Below are 23,497 nucleotides of genomic sequence, written 5' to 3' on the forward strand. Positions count from 1 at the left end.
AGTGAGAGGCCCGCGTACCGCAAAAAAAAAAAAAAAGTGTGAATTTTACGGTACGTGAATTATATCTCAGTAAAGAAAAAGAGATTTAAGGGGGAAAAATACCTTCCTCTACCATTGGACCCTAATGGTTACAGTGTAACTAGTTTTCTTCACAATTGATATATACATAGGTGTGGGATGTGTTTCAGCACACACAGGCCAATGCTTTCTGAAGTTTCTGGGTGGAGACTGTGAGCTACCAGTATATCAGCATAAGGAAAACGACGTTCCTAAGTAGAACGCAGCCCGGGGCAGACAGCAGCCTAACCATGCCACTCCGCATCAGTGCGCACACACTGAACCCGGTAACACACTAGGTGCTGGTGGGGACTGGCGACACACACGGACTGACCTGGTAGCCTCTGTGGTAGGAGATGCCAACCGTGACGCCCACCCTCAGGGCTGCCCCTGCCCTCCACACTCTCACTAGACTTGAAAGGCCACACAGGACAGGAACCACAGCCTGCCAAGCGGGCAGTAGGGCCCCTGTGACTCGGGATGGTACAGCAGGCCAGGGGCCAGCCTCAGGACACCCTGCAGCGGCTCAGGGGCGAAGGAATGAGACCGCAGGGAGAGAGCCCTCTGGCTTAGAAGCCCCAAGCTCCAAACAGGCATCGCACCCAGGGTCCCTGCACTTGCAGAGCACCCCCATCCAGAGAGGTCCCCGCTCTGGCTCCCCCCGGGGTTAGTCCACTCTCCAGGACTCCAGACAGAGGCCATGTTTCCTGGCTGCAAAGCTGATGCTGACACTTCAACCACACCAGGAATTTGGGGAGACACAGACAGAGCTGGGAAGGTAACCCCAGGGCACATTTTTACAGAAACAGGAGGGAAAGTGGCCAACCCTGAACTCACACAGCACAAAGGCAAACGCAGACCGCACAGTACAAGCGTGGCTGTCCCCCACGAAGACAGAAGGGCCACCTCCCAGCCAGCCTGAGCAGGGCCCCACGAGTCACCTGGACCCCCAGCGCCTGAGTGAAGAGCAGTCGATTCCATGTGTCCTCACTCCTCTGACTCGGCCTCCTGCTGGCCCTCGAGACCTCCACCTGGAAGACCCTCTCCCAACCTCCCCCTATGCCCCCGCTCTGCGAAACCGCCGCTCCTCCCCTCCCCCCGGCTTCTTTCTCCCCCGCGGTCGACACCCCGGGAGTGCAGAGTGCGTTCACCGAGCTGCTTGTCTGCTGGTCACCCTCCCGGCCCACGCAAGGAGGTCTGCTCCACAAAGGCGAGGCCGTGGCTCTGTCTCGTCCCCAGCTGGTCCCCAGGACTAGCATGGGATGTGGCAGGTGTTCAATAAATACCTGGAATCAATCAAGGGGTGGATGCCGATCGGGGAAAGAGAGGGACGACCAGCTGGCTGCGGCGGGGAGGGAAGCCGAAGGCTCCCAGGGAAGGTGACAGCCAGCTAGGACTCCACAGGGCGGAGAAGGGGAGCAGCATGGGCAGAGCAAATGAAGGGTGTGGAGAGGCAGAGACGCGGCTGAACAGAGCGAGGGAGGAGAGGGGCAGGCAGGGCTGGAGCGCGGTGCGGGCGCCACAAACGGAGCTCTCGCTTCAGGGAGCGGGGCCAGCATGCTGGCCCCAGAGCACGGCGTCTCCTAAGCTGCAAGCAGGTTCCACCGGTCCTCCAGCCGGCCTCCCCTGCCTCTCACACTGACGAGAGGAGCTGAGCAGGTGGGCCGTGTCCTCCTGGCCCCGCAGGCAGCGGTTCCACGAGCCGGGCTTCCGTCCCTCGCCGGCCCTGCAGCCGGGCTGTGGCTTCTCCGGGCTCCAGGACGCAGATCACAACAGCACACCTCATAAGGCTGCTCTGAGACAAACCGAGTCGCAGTCAGGGCGGCAGGTGGGACGGGCCTGGCACAGAGGGGCGCACTCGTCACCGCCGCTGGCAGAACAGCAGGCGCCCCAGGGTTCTAAGGACAGGTCGGGGTGCCACCTTCAGCTACTGGTCTAGTTTGGTGTCCTGCCCAAACGTTCCCAGGTGGCGCTCAGCGTAAAGCAGACGCACCATAAATGTCTGCTAAGTAATTCAGGTTCCACACCTGTCAGCACTGCAGTGTGACACTGAGCTTTAGTAATACTAAGAACGATAGGCAGGACAATCTAATCTATTACGCGTTTACCGAAAGCCGAGTGGGTGCTTCTTAAATACCAGCTGACTTAAAGTAGATCCATCCTGATAGCACCCACTCCAGCTGCATGAACACTTCAGCAGTGAAACAAACGAGGCAAGAGCCCTCCCACAGCACTGCCTGCTTACACGAGATTTGATCGGGGGCGGGCAGCGCTGACGTCATGGCATTCTACTTCTCGCACTTGAAATTAAGTCAACAATGTTCCTAGACTGCTGCAGAATATTCCGGTGAGCATCCAGTGCGCAGTGGGCCACCTCAGCCTCATGTAACCTGAAGTGGCCGGGTATTGAGATACTTTCCACTGTTTGGCAGTGAGAAACAATGCTGCAAGAACAGAGTGAATCTTCCCATGTTTTCCCACAGGATGAATTCTTAGATACTCAGTGGCCATAATTTCCCTGCTTCTTGGCCTATGCGTACTTCATGCAACTAAATCCTTCTGGAAAAGGAGCTGGGAACACATCTTGAGTTCAGTAAGCATAAAACAAGGCCTAGGTGCTGTTTTAATACACACTGTGAAATTTAGTTTGAGGAGTTTTTTTCTTGTAGTCACATTATTCATCTGCAGGTGTTTTGCTATTTCTACAAAGTTGTTAAGGCTTTTCATAAAGTCCACACGCCTCTTCATCTCTGCCACAAACGCCTCCCGCCACCTGCCATTCACGTTTAATGTGATTCCTGGACGTGGACCCCTTTGCCTGGCCCTCGGGTTTGCTGGGCACTGTCTGTGGAGCAGCCTCACTCCTTCAACAGAACCCCGCCTGGGCAGAGCCTCAGTCTGGCTACTTCCTTGGACCTGGGAGGTATAAACTGAGAGGTGGAAAAAGCCTGTTTACAGCAAAAGAAGGCTGAAGCAGTGGGGCAGAGAGGAGGTGAAACGAGAGGAGGGAGATGTCCTGGGTTCCCTCTAGTGCCGGCGTCTGAGTACAGGCCGTGCCTGGGCCCGGCTCTCCCCTGGTCCTGGGTCTGAGCCACTTCGTGTCCCCTCAGCAAACTCTCCTTTCCAGGAGGACAGATCAAAGGGAGTCCTGACTAATCCAGACATTGTCAGTTTTCACGTTCCTGAATCTTTCTACCTTTACTGTCAAGCTCAGGGAATCATCACTCCTCCAGATAATGGAGGGTCACTTTTATCGTTAGACTTTCTACAACTAGGAGCGATGTACTTAACTTTTTACTCCATAAACAACTGATTTTTAATAATTAACTTTTTCATCCGTTTGGAATACATTTGTATTACAGGGAGCATGAATCTAAATTTATCCTTTTGGGCCTAAAATAATTAGTTTCTCCAACATCATTTATTAAATGTAACTCCTCTTTCCTGGGTTCTGCGAGACCCCTGCACTCAGGTTTTACACATGCGTGCTCTGGCCCACGGGGGTGACACACCTGTCCCCCCGCCCCCAGTTCCATCACTGCAGCCTGGTAACTGTTTAAACAGCTGACAGAGCGGGCACCTCCCTTCATGAGTCCTTTCCTCAAGATACTCTTTCCTGTTTTCTTACCAAACTAATCTGAAATCTAATTAAGGCCCGTCTTTCAACACTCAGTAACGCCATCAGTAGGAACCCATGATACTCACAGAAGACAGTGGCCCGTGGGCCTCCCTGGGAACCCACTCTCCAGGTCAGGACCTAGGCCCCTCCACTTGCTCACTCTGTGACTTTGGTCAAACAACTTGCCCTCGGGATCCTCATCTACAAAATGGTAAAAGTAACAGCACCTACTTCATTGGTTCACCATGGGAAATGAAACAGAACATATGTGCAAAGGGCACAGTCCTGAGGTCGGGGCTCTCATTCTGTGCTTCGTGATGAGAGCCTGTCCTCGTCTCGATGCCCCGGCCCCTGGCCTAAGGACGGTGCTACCTAAGAAAGTCTTCCCCTCACCCCACACTTGCCTGCTCAGCGGCCAGCCAATTGGAGGAGGATTCAATGGGAGTGTGTAAATGGGAGATAAAATGTCTTGGTTGTACCTGTTTGTGGTTTAGCTTTGTATTTAAAAAAAAAAAAGGAAGTAAACTTGAAAATTGTCTGTCACCATAAAAATAAAATTAAAATATTTACTGCCCCCCCCCAAAACAAACAAAAAACAAACAAAAACTGATAGGACATAGCACCTTTTCCTGCTCACTCCTGCCCTCCCAGACCCTCAGCGGGCCCGTGCAGCAGACAGCACACGACTGGGCCCAGCATGGGGCTAACTCCATCCTCCCCAGACCTCTATGCTAATGAGCCCAGGCAAGGCTACCACGAGCAGGTAGAGTCACAGTGCTTTAGCCCAACAAAGACCTGGCTTTGGGGGTCAACGATTTCAGATTTTCCATCAGAATGTTCTGACAGTAGACACCTGTTTAACCAACAGAACAAAATCTTATTCAGGCCAAACATCAACAGTGAGAGAAAATGATTAAAGGTTATTCTGAGCACTAGATTCTCCATCCAAAAGAAAGGACAGCACGGTAGGCAGAGGGAACTGAATGCAGTCTGCATCCCTGACACATGAAGCGCGCAGCCTGGGGAACAAGACACGAAACAGGTAAAACAAGTAAAACAGGCAGGGGCCGGGCAGGCCTCCAATCCAGAAGGAGGAGCACGGCTGTCACTCTGTCGTCACAGGAAATCGAAAAACCTAAGCTGAGTGGCAACTGTCAGAACTGCATTTGGGGTAGAACAGACTGGCTACACTGCAAAGAATGGATTTTAGGCATGAGTTGCTAAACTACAGCCTGTAGGCCAAGTCTGGCCTACCAGCTGATTTTGTAACTACAGTTTTATTGGGACAAGTTCACGCCCATTAATTTACGTATTTTCTATGGCTGCTTTCACAGAACAACAGCAGAGCTGACCAGTTGAAGGAGAGACCCATATGGCCCAGAGAGACTAAACTATTTACTATCTAGCCCTTTACAGAAAGTCTAATGACCCCTGATTTAAAGACTGGGGGCCAGGGAACCAATTAGGAAGATACTGCAATAGGCAGAGAATTAAAGCCATGTTTAAAGGACAGGGAGTAGGGACTGCCCTGGTGGCGCAGTGGTTAAGAATCTGCCTGCCAATGCAGAGAACACGGGTTCAAGCCCTGGGCCGGGAAGATCCCACATGCCACCGAGCAACTAAGCCCATGCGCCACAACTACTGAGCCTGCGTTCTAAATCCCGCAAGCCACAACTAGAGGAAACCTGTGCACAGCAACAAAGACCCAACGCAGCCAAAAATAAATAAATAAAAATAAATTTATTTTTTAAAAAAAAAGGACAGGGAGTAGCAAAGGTGCTGAGAAACACCTAAAAGGTAAATCTGGTGGAGAGATGAAGGATGAAGGGGTCGGGAGGGGCTTCCAGGATGACTCTGCAGTTTCCGGCTCATGGCCAGTGGGACCATGAACTGCCATCAGGAAGCAGGGAAGAGAAGCCAGGGCAGAAGAGACAGAGGCTGCTGAAGCCATGGGACCTCGGATATAAGCCCAAAGGTCAGAAAGAGGTCATCGATCAGAATGACCCAAAATGACGAGAGGGCTGACCTCACCCAAAGACAGGAGAGGGAGCGGGAGGAGGACAGACGTGCGTCCCACCGAGGACACGGCCTCAGAGCGCCTGCCCCTGGAGCCATGGCCTGCCCCCTGAGCTTCTCTACTTCATTCAACATCCTTTCTTTTTCATTTCTTTTTTTTGGGCTGTGCCGAGAGGCACATGGGATCTAGTTCCCTGACCAGGGGTGGAACCTGCGCCCCATGCAGTGGGAGTGTGGGTCTTAACCGCTGGAGGGCCAGGGAGGCCCTAATACTCTTTCTTCACACCTTCTCGTATAGTTACTCAAACAAAACCAGTGTTGGCAGAAAAAGAACTCACTCACCTGATTCAGCTGTCAGTTCCAGGCCTTTGGCTTTTAGTCTTGAGTCAATAAATTTTTCTTTTTCCTAAAATAAGACAGCTATCAGAATTCCCTTTCTTCATCTTTCCGTTTTTCCTTGGCTAGGACACAGCTCTCAGTGTTCTGGAGAAATCTGGATGTGGATTTCCTGAGAAGTGGCCCATCTCAAAGCCTGTTTTAAACCATCTGAGCTTAGTTAAAAGTTTCATGCTTGAAATAGGATTTGAAAATGAGATATTTAATAACCTTTGGGAGGCACTGTTTGTTTATAAATCCACAGAATAAGATAAATGCAACTTGACTTAGCCTGCCCAAAGGGATAAACATGTGTCGCCTAAGTCTTTCTTCTGGATTACAATATTTATACTCCTTTCTCGTAGTTTCTTTATGAGTATGCTATTAAGAATCCTGAATTCTCAGGAAAAATGACAACACATCCCAGACACCCATAATTTCATAAACACACACACACAAGCGTATATACATGTGGAACCTGCAGTTCTGGTTCTGGCTCTGCTACTCTCTTTACTTCCTTGAACGTCTCAAGATCTGTGATTCTGTGAATGATCAATATTTCTTCTTTACAGTTACATACTGATTTTAAAATTCTACGCATATATACACACATACGTATGTATGGCGCGGAGGCAATGAGATGCTGCCAAATAACTGAAAGGCAAAGCAGATGCTAAAGATTTAGCACCCCCAAGTGGCCAACTGTATTATTTCTCATTCTGACCCGAAACCTAAACTTACCTTAAGAAAAGTCAAATTCTGGTTTGCCCAGAACTGTTGGTTCCATTCTTGTGTTTCTTGTCTTAATTCTCTTAACTTTTGTTCCAATGGTGATTCATTTTCAGGGATGTAGAAGTGAACAGGTCGAAGGTTTGAATATTTATCTGGGGGTCCTATCCAATCATGGCAAGATTTTCTTGGAGGGCAGAATCTTGAGACCTTTAACAAAACGCGTGGCGTTACTATACAACTTAACGAATCTCTAGTATTATGAAATGAACAGTCCAGATTTATTAAAGACCCTTGTCAGCTTCCTCTTTTTAGGACTATGTGCCAGGGAATATCCAAATTAAAAGAACTATAATAAATAGCATTCACATTAATACTACACCAAACATGTTCAGCAATGGTGCTGGAATAATTCAACATCCCAAGGCGGAAAAAGAATGTCAACCTGTGCTTTGTATCATATACAAAAATTAACGCAAAATGGATCAAAGACCTAAAATGTAAAATCTAAAACTATAAAACTTCTAAAACAGTAAAAATTCTACAAGCTTGGATTAGGCGAAGATTTCTTACATACAACACCAAAAGCACAATCCACAAAATAAGAAATAGATGAACTGGACTACACCAAAGTTAAACTCTTCTGTTCTCCTAAAGACACTATTAAGAAAATGAAAAGACAAGCCACAGACTGGGAGAAAATACATGCAAATCTGTAAAAGGACTTGTTTCTAGAATATATATAGACTTTTCAAAACTCCATAATAAGAAAACACACAACCCAATATAAAACTGGGCAAAATATTTAAATAAAAGTTTCCGAAGAAGATATATAGATGACAAATAAAAGCACATAAAAATTGCTCAACATCGGGCTTTCCTGGTGGCCCAGTGGTTGGGGGTCCGTCTGTCGATGCAGGGGATGCAGGTTCATGTCCCGATCCGGGAAGATCCCACATGCTGCGGAGCAGCTGGGCCTGTGAACCATGGCCGCTGAGCCTGCGCGTCCGGAGCCTGTGCTCCGCAACGGGAGAGGCCACAACAGTGAGAGGCCCGCGTACCAAAAAAAAAAAAAAAAAAAAAAGCTCAACATCATTAGTCATTAGAGAATGCAAATCAAAACCACAATGAGATATCACTACACACCTATTAATATGGCTAAAAAAAAATCTGCCAAAACAAGTGCTGTCAAGGACATAAAACAATCGAGTTCTTAAATATTCCTCATGGCAATGCAAAATGATACAACCACTTGGGAAAAAAGTCAGCAGTCCATTATAAAATTAAACACACACCTAACATACAATCCAGCAGCCCCTTCCCAGGTTATTTATCCAAGATGCATGAGTACACATGTTTGCACAAAAACCTGGATATGACTGTTTAAAGTGGCTTTATGTATAACTGCCAAAATCTGGAATTAGCTGAAATACCCTTCCACTGATGAACAGAAAAACACAGCACGGCATATACATGTGACGGACACTACTCGACAACAGAGGAGACTACAGGTAACACAGATGAATCTCAAAGGCACTATGCGGATTGAAGAGGCCACACCAAAGAGGTTGCACACTGGATGGTTCTATTCCCAAGACATCCTGGAAAAGACACGTGCTGGGGTAGGGGAAGGGGGTGACTACAAAGGAATTTTCTGGGGTGGTGAAAGTGATTGATACCTTGAATTGTGGCGTACATGTCTGCCAGGAGTGAATTTTACTATATATGAACTGGACTTCAATAAACCTGATATTAAAATAAAGAGATCAGCTGAGTAATTAAAAGACTATCCATTTGTCTGTTAAAAGATCAATGTAACCACAGTCCATGGGGGGAAATAACATTCAGTTTGGAAATCTCTTATACCCTATTTTTTAAAAAGAAAGCTCTACCTATAATGGAAAATGTATAACTAAATCACTTTGCTGTACACCCGAAGGTAACACAACACTGTAAATTAACTGTCCTCCGATTTTAAAAAAGCAAAAGCTCTACTGAGCACGACGTCTACCTCCGGAACATCGGAGTGCCTCCCGCCAGTCCTCCCTCCAGAAACAACCAGAAAACTACTCAGCAGCACAGAGGAGTGAGCCACTGACAGGTGGAACACGGACAGATCTCAAAACAACATACAGAGCGAAAGAGCCAGGCACCGAAGAGGACGTTCTATGTGATTCCACTTATGTGACATTCTAGAAAAAGTAATCAGATCAATGGTAGCCCAGAGTGAGGGGTGGAGGGGATTGGAGTGATGTTCTAGATCTTATTGGGGTGGTGATGCACAGATTTACACATTTGTCACAACTCATCAAACTCGAAATGGGTGCACTCATTTTACTATATATAAATTACACCCCAATAAAGTCAATTAAAAGAGTGGTAAAACTTACAAAGATACAAAATTACTATATTGAACACAACAGTTCTGCATTTAGAAGGCCCTTCGTTTAGGATACTTCAGTACTTCACTATCACCACTATAAGCTGCAACTTCCAAGGAACTAAAAATAGAGATGCAGGGTTTGCAAAGTTTAAGATAAAGCAGCTCTTTTTCTATCAGTAAGCAGCTTACTTATAATTTCACTTGAAAAATGTAGCTTTAATAGCTAATCATTTCACAAATTAATGCAGATAACCAGGTGCAGCTGCGTGTTTTGCAATGGCTCACGTGGCAGGAGCACCATGGGAGGAAAGGAGAGGCCAAGCAGAAGCTCAACTTGGTGTACAGTCCTCAGCGTTCCTCTCCCTGGTGTGGGTCTGACCATCTTCTGGTCCCTGGACTCAACCCTGGACAATTAGAGTAAAGAACCAAGTGGAGACTGAGAAAGGAAACCAAGTCACTCTTCAGGAAACACAGTCAGTTAGTTTTCGCTTTGACGGCTGCCACTCAGCACCACCAACCTACACGGAACATCCCAAGAACCTGGCATTAACTGAAGGAGACTGCTAGATGCAGCACCACCCGTCGGCCCTCTCCTTGTCTTGGATGCTATGACCTTCCTAAGTCTTCTAAATTCCCAGGCAGTTTAAAAATAGGAAGAATTTAAAACATGACAAGGATAGCAGCGGGTTTGGTCGGGAAGTGGGTTACAAAGCTCGGTGTGGCCACCTAGCGAGGATAGTTCAGACCACAGAACACCTGAGGAGGTTTCATCAGCTCTGCCATCACCGCTCAGAGCTCAGCAGGTCACGTTATATTACAAGATATGCAGGGCCATCCGCTCACGCAAAAAGCTTCTCCTTACACCCGAGGACACAGAGTTTCTGAGTTATAACACATTATAGCTCTGACTTTAGGACAACACTGGCATTTATAATATTTTATTAAAAATCTGTGGCATGTTCAGCTCAGCATTAGAATGCTTACTATTTGGGGACTTCGCTGGTGGTCCAGTGGTTAAGACTCCACGCTCCCAGTGCAGGGGGCCTGGGTTCGATCCCAGGTTCAATCCCTGGAACTAAGATCCCACATACCTCAACTAAGCGCCACAACCAGAGGAGCCTGAGGGCCGCAACAAAGATTCAGCGCAGCCAAAAATAAATAAATAATTCTTTTAAAAAAAGGAATGCTTACTATTTAGAAAATTATTTTGAGTCTAGAATAAGTGAATGAGCAGGAAATGTTGAAAAGTACATATGATTCCCTCAGACTCTCAAAACACTTCTAGAAAAGTATCTTTTAAACAAAATTTCAAAATTTTAAGGACCCTTGACAGATTAGGTAAAAGCAAACAGCATTTTTTTTTTTTTTTTTTGCGGTACGCAGGCCTCTCACTGTTGTGGCCTCTCCCGCTGCAGAGCACAGGCTCCGGATGCGCAGGCTCAGCGGCCACGGCTCACGGGCCCAGCCGCTCCGCGGCATGTGGGATCTTCCCAGACCGGGGCACGAACCCGTGTCCCTTGCATCGGCAGGCGGACTCTCAACCACTGCGCCACCAGGGAAGCCCAGAATACAGCATTTGACTGGGGAGAAAAAAAGGCTGATAGAGGCCTTCCCTGGTGGCGCAGTGGTTAAGAATCCACCTGCCAATACAGGGGACACGGGTTCAACCCTGGTCCGGGAAGATCCCACGTATCGTGGAGCAACTAGCCCGTGAGCCACAACTACTGAGCCTGGGCTCTAGAGCCTGTGAGCCACAACTACCGAGCCCACGAGCCACAACTACTGAAGCCCGCACGCCTAGAGCCCATGCTCCGCAACGAGAAGCCACCGCAATGAGAAGCCCGTGCACCGCAACGAAGAGTAGCCCCTGCTCACCGCAACTAGAGAAAAGCCTGCGCGCAGCAACAAAGACCCAACGCAGCCAAAAAAAAAAAAAAAATTGATAGAAAATGTCCAATCACTAAAAAGAACCTATGTAGTAATGAGTTAAAGATTTGGTGACAAGTAGAATATGCCCTAAAATTCACTCAAATTTACACATCAGTAATGGAGCTTAAGAAGCTGGAGGAGGTCCCAGGGGAATGCAAGGAAGGGTCCTTCAGGCCTGTTCTGGGGGGACATGACCACTCTGAGGGGGTGGAGAGGAAGAGCCATTCTCTGAGGCTGTGGCGGTATGGGGGCTGCAGGGACAGAGGAACGGGAGAAGGCCTGGGGACAGTGTTGAGGAACCAGTGGATGGAGCCGCCCCCCGGGCAGTGGTGTGCCCTTAAATGTTTAATGGCTGGGGGACGCATGTGGTTATAACTTCACTGATATCAGGATGTGCAGCACACACTTTACAAATAATAATAAAACATACGATACCTTTCCTCATAAATTTTACATAGCCGATTGATTCTCACAAACCGCTTTCATTAATTTTTAACAACTTTAGTGATATATAATTCACATACTACAGGGACTTCCCTGGTGGCGCAGTAGCTAAGACTCCGCGCTCCCAATGCAGGGGTCTGGGTTTGATCCCTGGTCAGGGAACTAGATCCCACATGCCGCAACTAAGACCCTACACAGCCAAATAAATAAATATTTTTTTAAAAAACAGTATTACTATAAAATTAACCCTTTTAATGTATACAATTCAGTGTTTTTAGCATGTTCACAGAGCTGGGCAACTATTATTACTAATTCCGGAACATTTTCATCACCCCCGAAAGAAACCCCGTACCCAAGAGCAGTCACTCCCCATTCTTCCCCTCCCCCAGTCCCTGGCAACCACGACTCCATGGATTTGCCTGTTCTATATATTTCATGTAAATGAAATCATACAACGTGTTCTTTTGTGACTGGCTTCTTTCACCGAACATGTTTTCCAGGTTCATCCAAGCTGTAGTATGTGTTGCCAATACTTCACTTCTTTTTATGGCTGAGTGACAGTCCATAGTGTGGATATAAACACATTTTGTTTATCCATTTATCAGCTGAGAACATTCGGGTTGTTTCCACTTTTTGGCTATCATAAATAATGTTGCTATGAACGTTTGTGTACAGATTTTTGTGTGGACATATGTTTTCAATTCTCTTGGGTGTATATATAGGAGTAGCATTGCTGGGTCATATGGTGACTCTGTTTAACACTTTGAGGAACTGCCGAACTGTTTTCCGAAGTGGCTGCATCATTTTACATTCCCACCAACACCTGCTATTGTCCATGTTTTAAAATGACAGCCATCCTAGCGGGTACGAAGTGGTATCTCATTGCAGTTCCTTCACTGATTTTTGCTAAATTTGGTATTAATAGCCAAACCCTGGTTGCAGGTGACTAATTAGTAAGCATATAATACTTAGGACACAAAGGTGATTTGATATTAAGAAGTAGGGTGGGGGCTTCCCTGGTGGCACAGGGGTTGAGAATCCGCCTGCCAATGCAGGGGACACGGGTTCGAGCCCTGGTCAGGGAAGATCCCACATGCCACGGAACAACTAAGCCTGCCTGCCACAACTACTGAGCCTGTGCTCTAGAGTCCGTGAGCCACAACTACTGAGCCGGCGTGCCACAACTACTGAAGCCCGCACGCCTAGAGCCCGTACTCCTCGACAAGAGAAGCCACCGCAATGAGAAGCCCGCACACTGCAACAAAGAGTAGCCCCCGCTCGCTGCAACTAGAAAAAGCCCGCGTGCAGCAATGAAGACCCAACGCAGCCAAAAATAAATTAATTAATTAAAAAAAAAAAAGTAGGGTGAACAAGACCTACTGACCTCATCTATTTGTCAAGGACACAAATGATTTTTTTTTGTAATTAATTAATTAAGGGTGAACAAGACCTACTGACCTCACCTCTTTGTCAAGGACACAAATGACTTTCTTTTGTTATTTATTTATTTTTGGCTGCGTTGGGTCTCCATTGCTGCACGCTGGCTTTCTCTAGTTGTGGCAAGCGGGGGCTACTCTTTGTTGCGGTGCGTGGGCTTCTCATTGCGGTGGCTTCTCTTGTTGAGGAGCACGGGCTCTAGGCATATGGGCTCTAGAGTGCACGCTCACTAGCTGTGGTACACAGGCTTAGTTGCTCCGCAGCATGTGGGATCTTCCCAGACCAGGGCTTGAATCCGTGTCCCCTGTACTGGCAGGCGGACTCTTAACCATTGCGCCACCAGGGAAGTCCACAAATGATTTCTTTGATGAAATGGATAACAGCTTTCAAATACTGGAAGAATATTTTCTCAATTTGGTTTATTCACAATATGATGTCAACCGACGAGATACACTACTTTTTTTTTTTTTTTTTTTTTAGTATTTATTTATTTATTTGGCTGTGCCGGGTCTTAGTTGTGGCACACGGGATCTAGTTCCCTGACCAGGGAGCGAACCCGGGCCCCTGCATTGTGAGCATGGAGTCTTAACCACTTGACCACCAGGAAGTCCCAAGATATACTTCTTACTTAATTTAATCCACATTACAGTTGACCCTCAAACAACTTAGGGGTCGGGGTGCCGACCCTCCATACAGTCAAAAATCTGCATACAACTTTACAGTCGGCCCTCCATATCAGAGGTGCCACATCTGCAGACTGAACCAACCTGAGAGTATATAGTACTACAGAAAAAAATCTGAGCGTAAGTGGATCTGCGAAGTTCAAACACGCATTGTTCAAGGGTCAAGTGTACTAACATTTCATCCTTCACTTTCCTAAGTCTGCACCATCAACAAAACAGTAAGTCAAGCCCTGATTTGGAAAATTTGCCAATTTCCATAGTGCAATGACTTCCACCATGGACAACTTCAAGCTAGCAACGTGATGTTACTGAACAAGGAGTTGGGAAAAGATGTGCAGAAATACCATTATATGTTATTTCTGCCATATAGGTATGGTAGAAATAGATGCAAATAACCTCAGAAGCAGAGATAGTTATAATCCAACCTTTAGTAAAGGAGGCAAACTCTTCCTCTCCTCTCTGAGAGTCTCTAAACGGGCCTGAGAGTCAAACTAACATAAAACAGATTAACAAAAGAAAACAATATAGATTTTTTAATGTACACATGGGAGCACCCATAGGAAAATGAAGACCCCAAAAAGCAGATAGGCCCAACTGCCTATATACCAGGCTGAACAAAAAGTTCCCACTGTGGAAGAGGGACTAAAATCTATGGGGAGACTAAAGGAAGGTAAGAGTTATTTTACCAAGACCCGTTTGCACAGACCTCTTTCGCTCTCTGGTGATAAGAACACATTTTGTTCCTGATTTACGAAAGGCAGCTTTCACGCGGGAGGTTTATCTCCTGCCTAAAGGAAGAAAAGGGGGCGGTCACAGTGCCCTTCTTGCACCTGCTGTCTTTCAAGTGCTTTTAGCTCAAAATAATCTTTATGCCAAAGTGGCCTATTTCGGGGTGGCTTATTTTGTTACCGTTTAGTACTATTTATTTATTTTTATTTTAAAAAAGATTTATTTGGCTGTGCTGGCTCTTAGTTGCACTGTGAGAGATCTAGTTAGCTGACCAGGGATCGAACCTGGGCTCCCTGCATTGGGAGCGCGTTGCCTTAGCCACTGGACCACCAGGGAAGTCCCTTCAGTACTCTTTAGAGAGCTAAAATTTACACCATTAGTTTAAATGCCTAAAAATGTTTTTAATTTTCCTAAAGATATTTATGAGGATATAGAAGAAACTTAATAGAACGTCCAAAATTATCAACATAATAAAGTTTGTTTCCTGTAGTTATTGTTGTCTAGAACAAGCAAATATAAGTGTGTGTGTATTAGAAAACTAGTAAGGAAAAGAAATTTTTTAAAATATTTTCTAAAATACTCTGTGTGCAGTTTTTGCCGTAAGAATTCTAATTAGCCTCATTTCTGAGCAATGAATATTAGCAGGCTCTGCTGCTTCCAATACTTTATTTTACTTTTTCTTTTATTACCTTCAGACTTCTGGAGAAGAAGCTGCTAGAACTAAAACCTTCTCCGTGCTTCATGCTAGCTTATTTCATGATTGATGCAAACATTTTTATTAAGATGAATTTTTCTCACAGCTGCAGAAGATGCAAGAGCCTACAGCTGATGAAAGTTAAAGGGAGTCAAGTACTATCTTTTGAGAAGCCTTCTTCTCTGTGGCCCAGGGAATAAGCTTACAGATTTCCAGGCCCAAGCAGCACTTAACTCTGGCACCCTCCCACCAGGCCCTTGAAGGGTTCAAACAGCTGCACCTGCAGCGGCTCCGACTACCTCCTGTGCCAGCTGCCCCGGGCCTCAGGCTTCCGCGGCAGGCTGAAGGCTCCACTTCAATTCTGCAGTCAGCTAGTGTGTGCAGCTCCAAGTGCCTCCAGAGGCCTGCCCTACACCCACCGATTCTCCAGACTGCAGCCAGAGCAATTGCTCCAAATCATTCAACCTAACCGTGCTACTTCTTTCCTTAAAAACCGTCAGTGACTACTCATTACCCTCAGGATAAAGTCTAAAATCCTCACTGTGGTCTAGCAGGCCAGGCCTGCCCCATCTCTGCTTCCCCGTCCACCCACCGGAACTTCCTTTAATAACAGGACAGCTGATTTCTGACCGTCCTCGGGAACTCTACTTATGTCCTCCCTGAATCCCTCTCATCTCGTCCCCTTCACTGGCTTCAGGCTCCATGGCGCATCTCCAGGGCATCCTGAGCCCCCTGGTGACGTGAGGAAACACATGTTTCCCCCACTAGATTGCAAGCCCATGGGGGCAGAAACTGCATCTCTCTGGTTGTAACAAGCACTTGTTGGAGGAATGTTCTTCCCAGTTGTTAAAAATCTTTCCTGTTCACTTTCTCTACGCTTATGCAGAGAAATCCCTTCATCTTCAAAAAGCTTGATTTACGTGAACGATTTGGTGGAGAAACATCTAGCAAAGATTTTTTTAAATATTTATTTATTTAATTTATTTATTTTGGGCTGTGTCGGGTCTTAGCTGCAGCATGTGGTATCTTTCGTTGTGGCGCACGGGTTCCAGAGCGCGTGGGCTCAGTAACTGTGGCAGGAGGGCTTAGTTGCCCGGTGGCATGCGGGATCTTAGTTCCCCAACCACAGATCGAACACGTGCCCCCTGAATTGGCAGGTGGATTCTCAACCACTGGACCACCAGGGAAGTCCCTAGCAAAGTTTAACTCGATATGGCAATCACTGATAACTAGCACCAGAATGTTGAGAAGTTCTGAGGGAGCCAGAAGCCATCACCGCCAAGAGTGTTCCTTATGTAACTGCTAGTTCTTGACGAGTTTCTAGGTCTTCCAGTAAACTCTCAAAGGCTGTATAATCAGAGAAGCAGAAGCACATTGAGTGGCTGAGTGTTCTGGAGTACGACTTACACGTGGTGGAAGAACAGGGAGGCACTGTTGCAGATGGACACGTCAGAGCTGCAGGGGAAGTGGAAAGCCAGGCTGACCGGCTGCTGGAGAGGGACAGAGGGAGACGGAGAGAAGCCTAGGCATAGCTGTCACCTCTGAGTGGCCAGTTCACACTCCACACCGGTCTACTACACCCTACTGACCAGTTCAGCATGGCTATTTCATTTCTTCTTGCAGACTCAAACATCTTTATCTTTGACCATTTTTACTTTTGTCTAGTTCTTCTAAAGAGTGTCTCTCTTGTTGTCACTGGGAAGCAAAGCTGAGCCGTAAGAGGCACAGCCAGAGTGGAAAGTTCTAAATGAAGGGCCAGCAAGTCCCCAAGAAGGGACTGAACTCATCCTTCGTGTGTGAAAGTGATAGGGCCCCACTAGCAGAAAGGCATCCTGATCTGCTACCTAAGACCTGAAACTATGCTCCTCGCCAGCAGGGTTGAAATATACTGACTTGATACTAGACTGACTTAAAAATCCTTTTTAGAAAGTAAAGGCAGGGGCTTCCCTGGTGGCGCAGTGGTTGAGAGTCCGCCTGCCGATGCAGGGGACACGGGTTCGTGCCCCGGTCCGGGAGGATCCCACATGCCGCGGAGCGGCTGGGCCTGTGAGCCATGGCCGCTGAGCCTGCGCGTCCGGAGCCTGTGCTCCGCAACGGGAGAGGCCACAACAGTGAGAGGCCCGCGTACCGCAAAAAAAAAAAAAAAAATGGCAGGACCGTAACACATAGATCTTTAATGTTTTATCCATCATTCTAAGAATAATATATGGTTACCACATTTTCCTTTTCTTTAAAAAAGCTTTTAAGAAAAAAAAAGAAGAAGAAAAAAAAGCTTTTAAGAAAAAAACCCTACTTTTCTGCAAGTATTTCTGGACTTTTCCCACACAGCCTTTGCATCTGTTGTATTCAGATATTCTTAGAAATTGAAGGTGATTCACACAAAGGGATCCAGTGAGTGGAGACAGAAACGGAGCCAGCCTGGGTCCCCTGCTGTGAACTTCTGTTGCAAGATGGGGTTCCTTCCCCTCCTCCAAGCTGGGGAGGCTGCACAACACCCCTTGGAGACGTCAGCTCTGCCAGCAGCAAGGAGACAAAGGGGCAGGTTCCACCCTAACTGCACCTGTTTACCTGCCTTACTATCTCCCAGAACTGTACCCCATCTATTCTTACAGGCTCCCTATCAAGAAATGCTAAAGAAGCCACCCCAGCTGCCCATGCGTACCAAGGCAAGCTCAGAGGAGCCGGGGTATTCAGTTACCTTCCCACACGCATCTTTTAGTTATTGCTTACAAACTACTTTACAGTTCATATGTGAACTCTGTGAACCAACTCCTTCAATCATCCTCAGTTTTCCGCTATAATTTGAGAGACTGCATCTTCAATTATGGCAGAAGTAGTCCTTCTACTCTCCCCTATAAACATACATTCTGTCTTTGTTCACCCAAGAACTGCTATTTAAAAGGGAGAAGAAGGGGCTTGGGGGAGGAAAAGAAAGAATCCCTTTGAGGTTTGAATAATTACCATAATTTATGGTTCTTACAGCAAAAGCATACAGTGCACAGCTTCCTGAGGCCTGGAGGGGCAGGGATGTGCGTGGGAAGGCGTGGCAGACCTGACAGCTCCGCGGAGGGCCACACATGTTCTTACGGGTCACACTGAGTTTTCATTACTGGGGGGTGGGGTGGTGATGAACCTTCCAGTTTTTTCTCTGTAACTGTAAACTGCCAGGCTGGGCAGCCCCACACCAGGCCTCTCCTTGTTCAGCTCTGCAGGCCCAGCCTGGCTCTCCATCCCTTCTGCCTTGCAGCAGGCTCCAGAGCTCTGCCAGCACACTCCCACCCTGGGGCCTGTCCTTCTAGAAGCCGGGATTTGGAGTGGGAGACCTTTTTATCCAGCGCCTTCCTTCCCAGAAGTGCCTGTGCACAACACAGAGCTCCTCTCTGAGCTGAAGTTTCACTGCCAGACACTGGGGAAACCAACGGGCAACAGTGAACGGAACAAGTGTGGGCCAGATTCAGCGTTCTCGGCGTGTTTCCTGATCTAGAGTCCTAACCCTCCTGGGATGGGAACTGAAAGCCTTTCCCTTCTGGAGGGTTGGCGCCCCCAGCCTGTCATTCTAGACGGATGCTAGACAAAGCAGCACACTGAATTCAGCAGTACACAAAAGGGCCATCGCATCAGGACCAAGCTGGGTTTATACTGGAGTGCAAGGTTGGTTTAACATCAGAAAATCAATAACCAATGAAGCAGTCTTCTCAGAAATAAAAAAGTCAAATCCACATGAGGTCAAGGCTGTAGAGTGCAGCTGTCTGTTTACAGGAAACACACAGGTCAGAGGACCACGTTAAATTACACCACAGGAACGCAATCAGCAAAATCCAGACTCTGAGAAACTCCAAAGGACAGACTCCCCTCAGCAGCCCCAGATAAACTGCTTTAAAAAAAGGAAGGGGACCAGAATCACAACTAACTGCTGAACAATCATCGACAGGAAGACACTGGAACTCACCAAAAAAGATACCCCACATCCAAAGACAAAGGAGAAGCTGCAATGAGACGGTAGGAGGGGCACAATCACAACAGAATTAAATCCCATAACCGCTGGGTGGGCGGCTCACAAACTGGAGAACACTTATACCACAGGAGTCCACCCACTGGAGTGAAGGTTCTGAGCCCCACGGCAGGCTTCCCAACCTGGGGTTCCAGCAATGGGACGAGGAATTCCTAGAGAATCAGACTTCGAAGGCTAGTGGGATTTGACTGCAGGACTTCAACAGGACAGGGGGAAACAGAGATTCCACTCCTGGAGGGCACACACAAAGTAGTGCGCGCGACGGGACCCAGGGGAAGGAGCAGCGACCCCACAGGAGACTGAACCAGACCTACCTGCTAGTGTTGGAGGGTCTCCTGCAGAGGCAGGGGGTGGCTGTGGCTCACCGTGGGGACAAGGACACTGGCAGCAGCAGTTCTGGGAAGTACTCATTGGCATGAGCCCTCCTGGAGTCCACCATTAGCCCCACCAAAGAGCCCAGGTAGGCTCCAGTGCTGGGTCGCCTCAGGCCAAACAACCAACAGGGAGGGAACCCAGCCCTATCAGCAGACAAGCGGTTTAAAGTGTTCCTGAGCTCCGCCCACCAGAGCAACAGCCAGCTCTACCCACCACCAGTCCCTCCCATCAGGAAGCTTGCACAAGCCTCTTAGATAGCCTCATCCACCAGAGGGCAGACAGCAGAAGCAAGAAGAACTACAATCCTGCAGCCTGTGGAAGGAAAACCACATCACAGAAAGATAGACAAAATGAAAAGGCAGAGGACTTTGTACCAGATGAGGGAACAAGATAAAACCCCAGAAAAAACAACTAAATGAAGTGGAGATAGGCAACCTTCCAAAAAGAATTCAGAATAATGATAGTGAAGATGATCCAGGACCTCGTAAAACGAATAGAGGCAAAGACCGAAAAGATGCAAGAAATGTTTAACAAAGACCTAGAAGAATTAAAGAACAAACACCTAGAAGAAGTAACAAACGAACAGAGATAAACAATACAATAACTGAAATGAAAAATACACCAGAAGGAATCAATAGCAGAATAACTGAGGCAGAAGAACGGATAAGTGACCTGGAAGACAGAATGGTGGAATTCACTGCTGCGGAACAGAATAAAGAAAAAAGAACGAAAAGACATGAAGACAGCCTAAGAGACCTCTGGGACAACATTAAACACAACAATATTCGGATTATAGGGGTCCCAGAAGGAGAAGAGAGAGAGAAAGGACCCGAGAAAATATTTGAAGAGATTATAGTCGAAAACTTCCCTAACATGGGAAAGGAAATAGCCAGCCAAGTCCAGGAAGCGCAGAGAGTCCCAGGCAGAATAAACCCAAGGAGAAACATGCTGACACACATAGTAATCAAGCTGACAAAAATTAAAGACAAAGAAAAATTATTGAAAGCAACAAGGGAAAAACGACAAATAACATACAAGGGAACTCCCATAAGGTTAACAGCTGATTTCTCAGCAGAAACTCTACAAGCCAGAAGGGAGTGGCATGATATATTTAAAGTGATGAAAGGGAAGAACCTACAACCACGATTACTCTACCCGGCAAGGATCTCATTCAGATTCAATGGAAAAATCAAAAGCTTTACAGACAAGCAAAAGCTAAGAGAATTCAGCACCACCAAACCAGCTCTACAACAAATGCTAAAGGAACTTCTCTAAGTGGGAAACACAAGAGAAGAAAAGGACCTACAAAAACAAACCCATAACAATTAAGAAAATGATAATAGGAACATACATATCGATAATTACCTTAAACGTGAATGGATTAAATGCTCCCACCAAAAGACACAGGCTCACTGAATGGATACAAAAACAAGACCCATATATATGCTGTCTACAAGACACCCACTTCAGACCTACAGACACATACAGACTGAAAGTGAGGGGATGGAAAAAGATATTCCATGCCAACGGAAATCAAAAGAAAGCTGGAGTAGCTATACTCATATCAGATAAAATAGACTTTAAACTAAAGAATGTTACAAGAGACAAGGAAGGACACTACATAATGATCAAGGGATCAATCCAAGAAGAAGATATAACAATTATAAATATATATGCACCCAACATAGGAGCACCTCAATACATAAGGCAACTGCTAACAGCTACAAAAGAGGAAATCAACAGTAGCACAATCATAGTGGGGAACTTTAACACCTCACTTACACCAATGAACAGATCATCCAAACGGAAAATTAATAAGGACACACAAGCTTTAAATGACACAATAGACCAGAGAGATTTAATTGATATTTATAGGACATTCCATCCAAAAACAGCAGATTACACTTTCTTCTCAAGTGCACACAGAACATTCTCCAGGATAGATCACATCTTGGGTCACAAATCAAGCCTCAGTAAATTTAAGAACATTGAAATCATATCAAGCACCTTTTCCGACCACAATGCTATGAGATTAGAAATCAATTACAGGGAAAAAAAGGTAAAAAACACAAACACATGGAGGCTAGACAATACGTTACTAAATAACCAACAGATCACTGAAGAAATCAAAGAGAAAATTAAAAAATACCTACAAATTACAACAAAAACACGATGATCTAAAACCTATGGGATGCAGCAAAAGCAGTTTTAACAGGGAAGTTTATAGCAATACAAGCCTACCTCCAAAAAAAAGAAAAATCTCAAATAAACAATCTAATCTTACACCTAAAGGAACTAGAGAAAGAAGAACAAACAAAACCCAAAGTTAGTAGAAGGAAAGAAATCATAAAGATCAGAGCAGAAATAAATGAGATAGAAACAAAGAAAACAATAGCAAAGTTCAATAAAACTAAAAGCTGGTTCTTTGAGAAGATAAACAAAATTGATAAATCTTTAGCCAGACTCATCAAGAAAAAGAGGGAGAGGACTCAAATCAATAAAATTAGAAATGAAAAAGGAGAAGTTAGGGCTTCCCTGGTGGCACAGTGGTTAAGAATCTGCCTGCCAATGCAGGGGACACGGGTTCGAGCCCCGGTCTCGGAGGATCCCACGTGCCGCAGAGCGGCTGGGCCTGTGAGCCATGGCCACTGAGCCTGCATGTCCGGAGCCTGTGCTCCGCAACGGGAGAGGCCACAGCAGTGAGAGGCCCACGTACCGCAAAAAAAAAAAAAAAAAAAAAAAAAAATCTTCCAACAAACAAAAATCCAGGACCAGATGGCTTCACAGGTGAATTCTATCAAACATTTAGAGAAGAGCTAACACCCATCCTTCTCAAACTCTTCCAAAAAATTGCAGAGGAAGGAACACTCCCAAACTCATTTTGTGAGGCCACCATCACCCTGATACCAAAACCAGACAAAGATACTACAAAAAAAAGAAAATTACAGACCAATATCACTGATGAATATAGATGCAAAAATCCTCAACAAAATACTAGCAAACAGAATTCAACAACACATTAAAAGGATCATACACCATGATCAAGTAGGATTTATCCCAGGGATGCAAGGATTCTTCAATATACGCAAATCAATCAATGTGATACACCATATTAACAAATTGAAGAATAAAAACCATATGATCATCTCAATAGATGCGGAAAAAGCTTTTGACACAATTCAACACCTATTTATGATAAAAACTCCCCAGAAACTGGGCATAGAGGGAACCTATCTCAACATAATAAAGGCCATATATGACAAACCCACAGCAAACATCACTCTCAATGGTGAAAAACTGAAAGCATTTCCTCTAAGATCAGGAACAATACAAGGATGTTCACTCTCGCCACTCTTATTCAACATAGTTTTGGAAGGCCTAGCCACGGCAATCAGAGAAGAAAAAGAAATAAAAGGAATACAAATTGGAAAAGAAGAAGTAAAACTGTCACTGTTTGCAGATGACACGACACTATACATAGAGAATCCTAAAGATGCCACCAGAAAACTACTAGAGCTCATCAATGAATTTGGTAAAGTTGCAGGATACAAAATTAATGCACAGAAATCTCTTGCATTCCTGTACACTAACAATGAAAGATCAGAAAGAGAAATTAAAGAAATAATCCCATTCACCATTGCAACAAAAAGAATAAAATACCTAGGAATAAACCTACCTAAGGAGGTAAAAGACCTGTACTCAGAAAACTATAAGACACTGATGAAAGAAATCAAAGATGACACAAAGAGATGGAGAGATATACGATGTTCTTGGATTGGAAGAATCAATATTGTGAAAATGACTATACTACCCAAAGCAATCTACAAATTCAATGCAATCCCTATCAAATTACCAGTGGCATTTTTTACAGAACTAGAACAAAAAAATCTTAAAATTTGCAGAGAGACACAAAAGACCCCGAATAGCCAATGCAGTCTTGAGGGAAAAAAACGGAGCTGGAGGAATCAGACTCCCTGACTTCAGACTATACTACAAAGCTACAGTAATCAAGACA

The 23,497-nt window shown here is 45.9% G+C and overlaps 1 protein-coding gene across 10 annotated transcripts in view; it reads right to left on the reverse strand.

Moving 5' to 3' along the window:
• Window positions 1–23,497, reverse strand: part of COA8 (cytochrome c oxidase assembly factor 8) — a 42,470-nt gene that overhangs the window by 11,287 nt on the left and 7,686 nt on the right. For 4 of the 10 annotated variants that reach the window (XR_002179760.3, XM_019951810.3, XM_019951806.3 and 1 more), the window contains exons 2-3: window positions 6,809–7,006; window positions 6,035–6,098 (exon numbers count right to left, since the gene is read on the reverse strand). Coding sequence is in view for 5 of the 10 variants with exons in the window: in XM_019951810.3 (XP_019807369.1) it covers window positions 6,035–6,098; window positions 6,809–7,006 (262 nt within the window). In the remaining 5 variants the exon portion in view is untranslated. Of the gene's footprint in view, window positions 1–998; window positions 1,344–1,694; window positions 1,897–3,762; window positions 3,878–6,034; window positions 6,099–6,808; window positions 7,007–23,497 lie in introns of those variants that run through there. The other 6 variants (XR_012329242.1, XR_012329240.1, XR_012329241.1 and 3 more) reach the window with 4 other exon arrangements.

Source organism: Tursiops truncatus, chromosome 2, assembly GCF_011762595.2.
Source record: "Tursiops truncatus isolate mTurTru1 chromosome 2, mTurTru1.mat.Y, whole genome shotgun sequence".
Lineage (NCBI taxonomy): Eukaryota > Metazoa > Chordata > Mammalia > Artiodactyla > Delphinidae > Tursiops > Tursiops truncatus.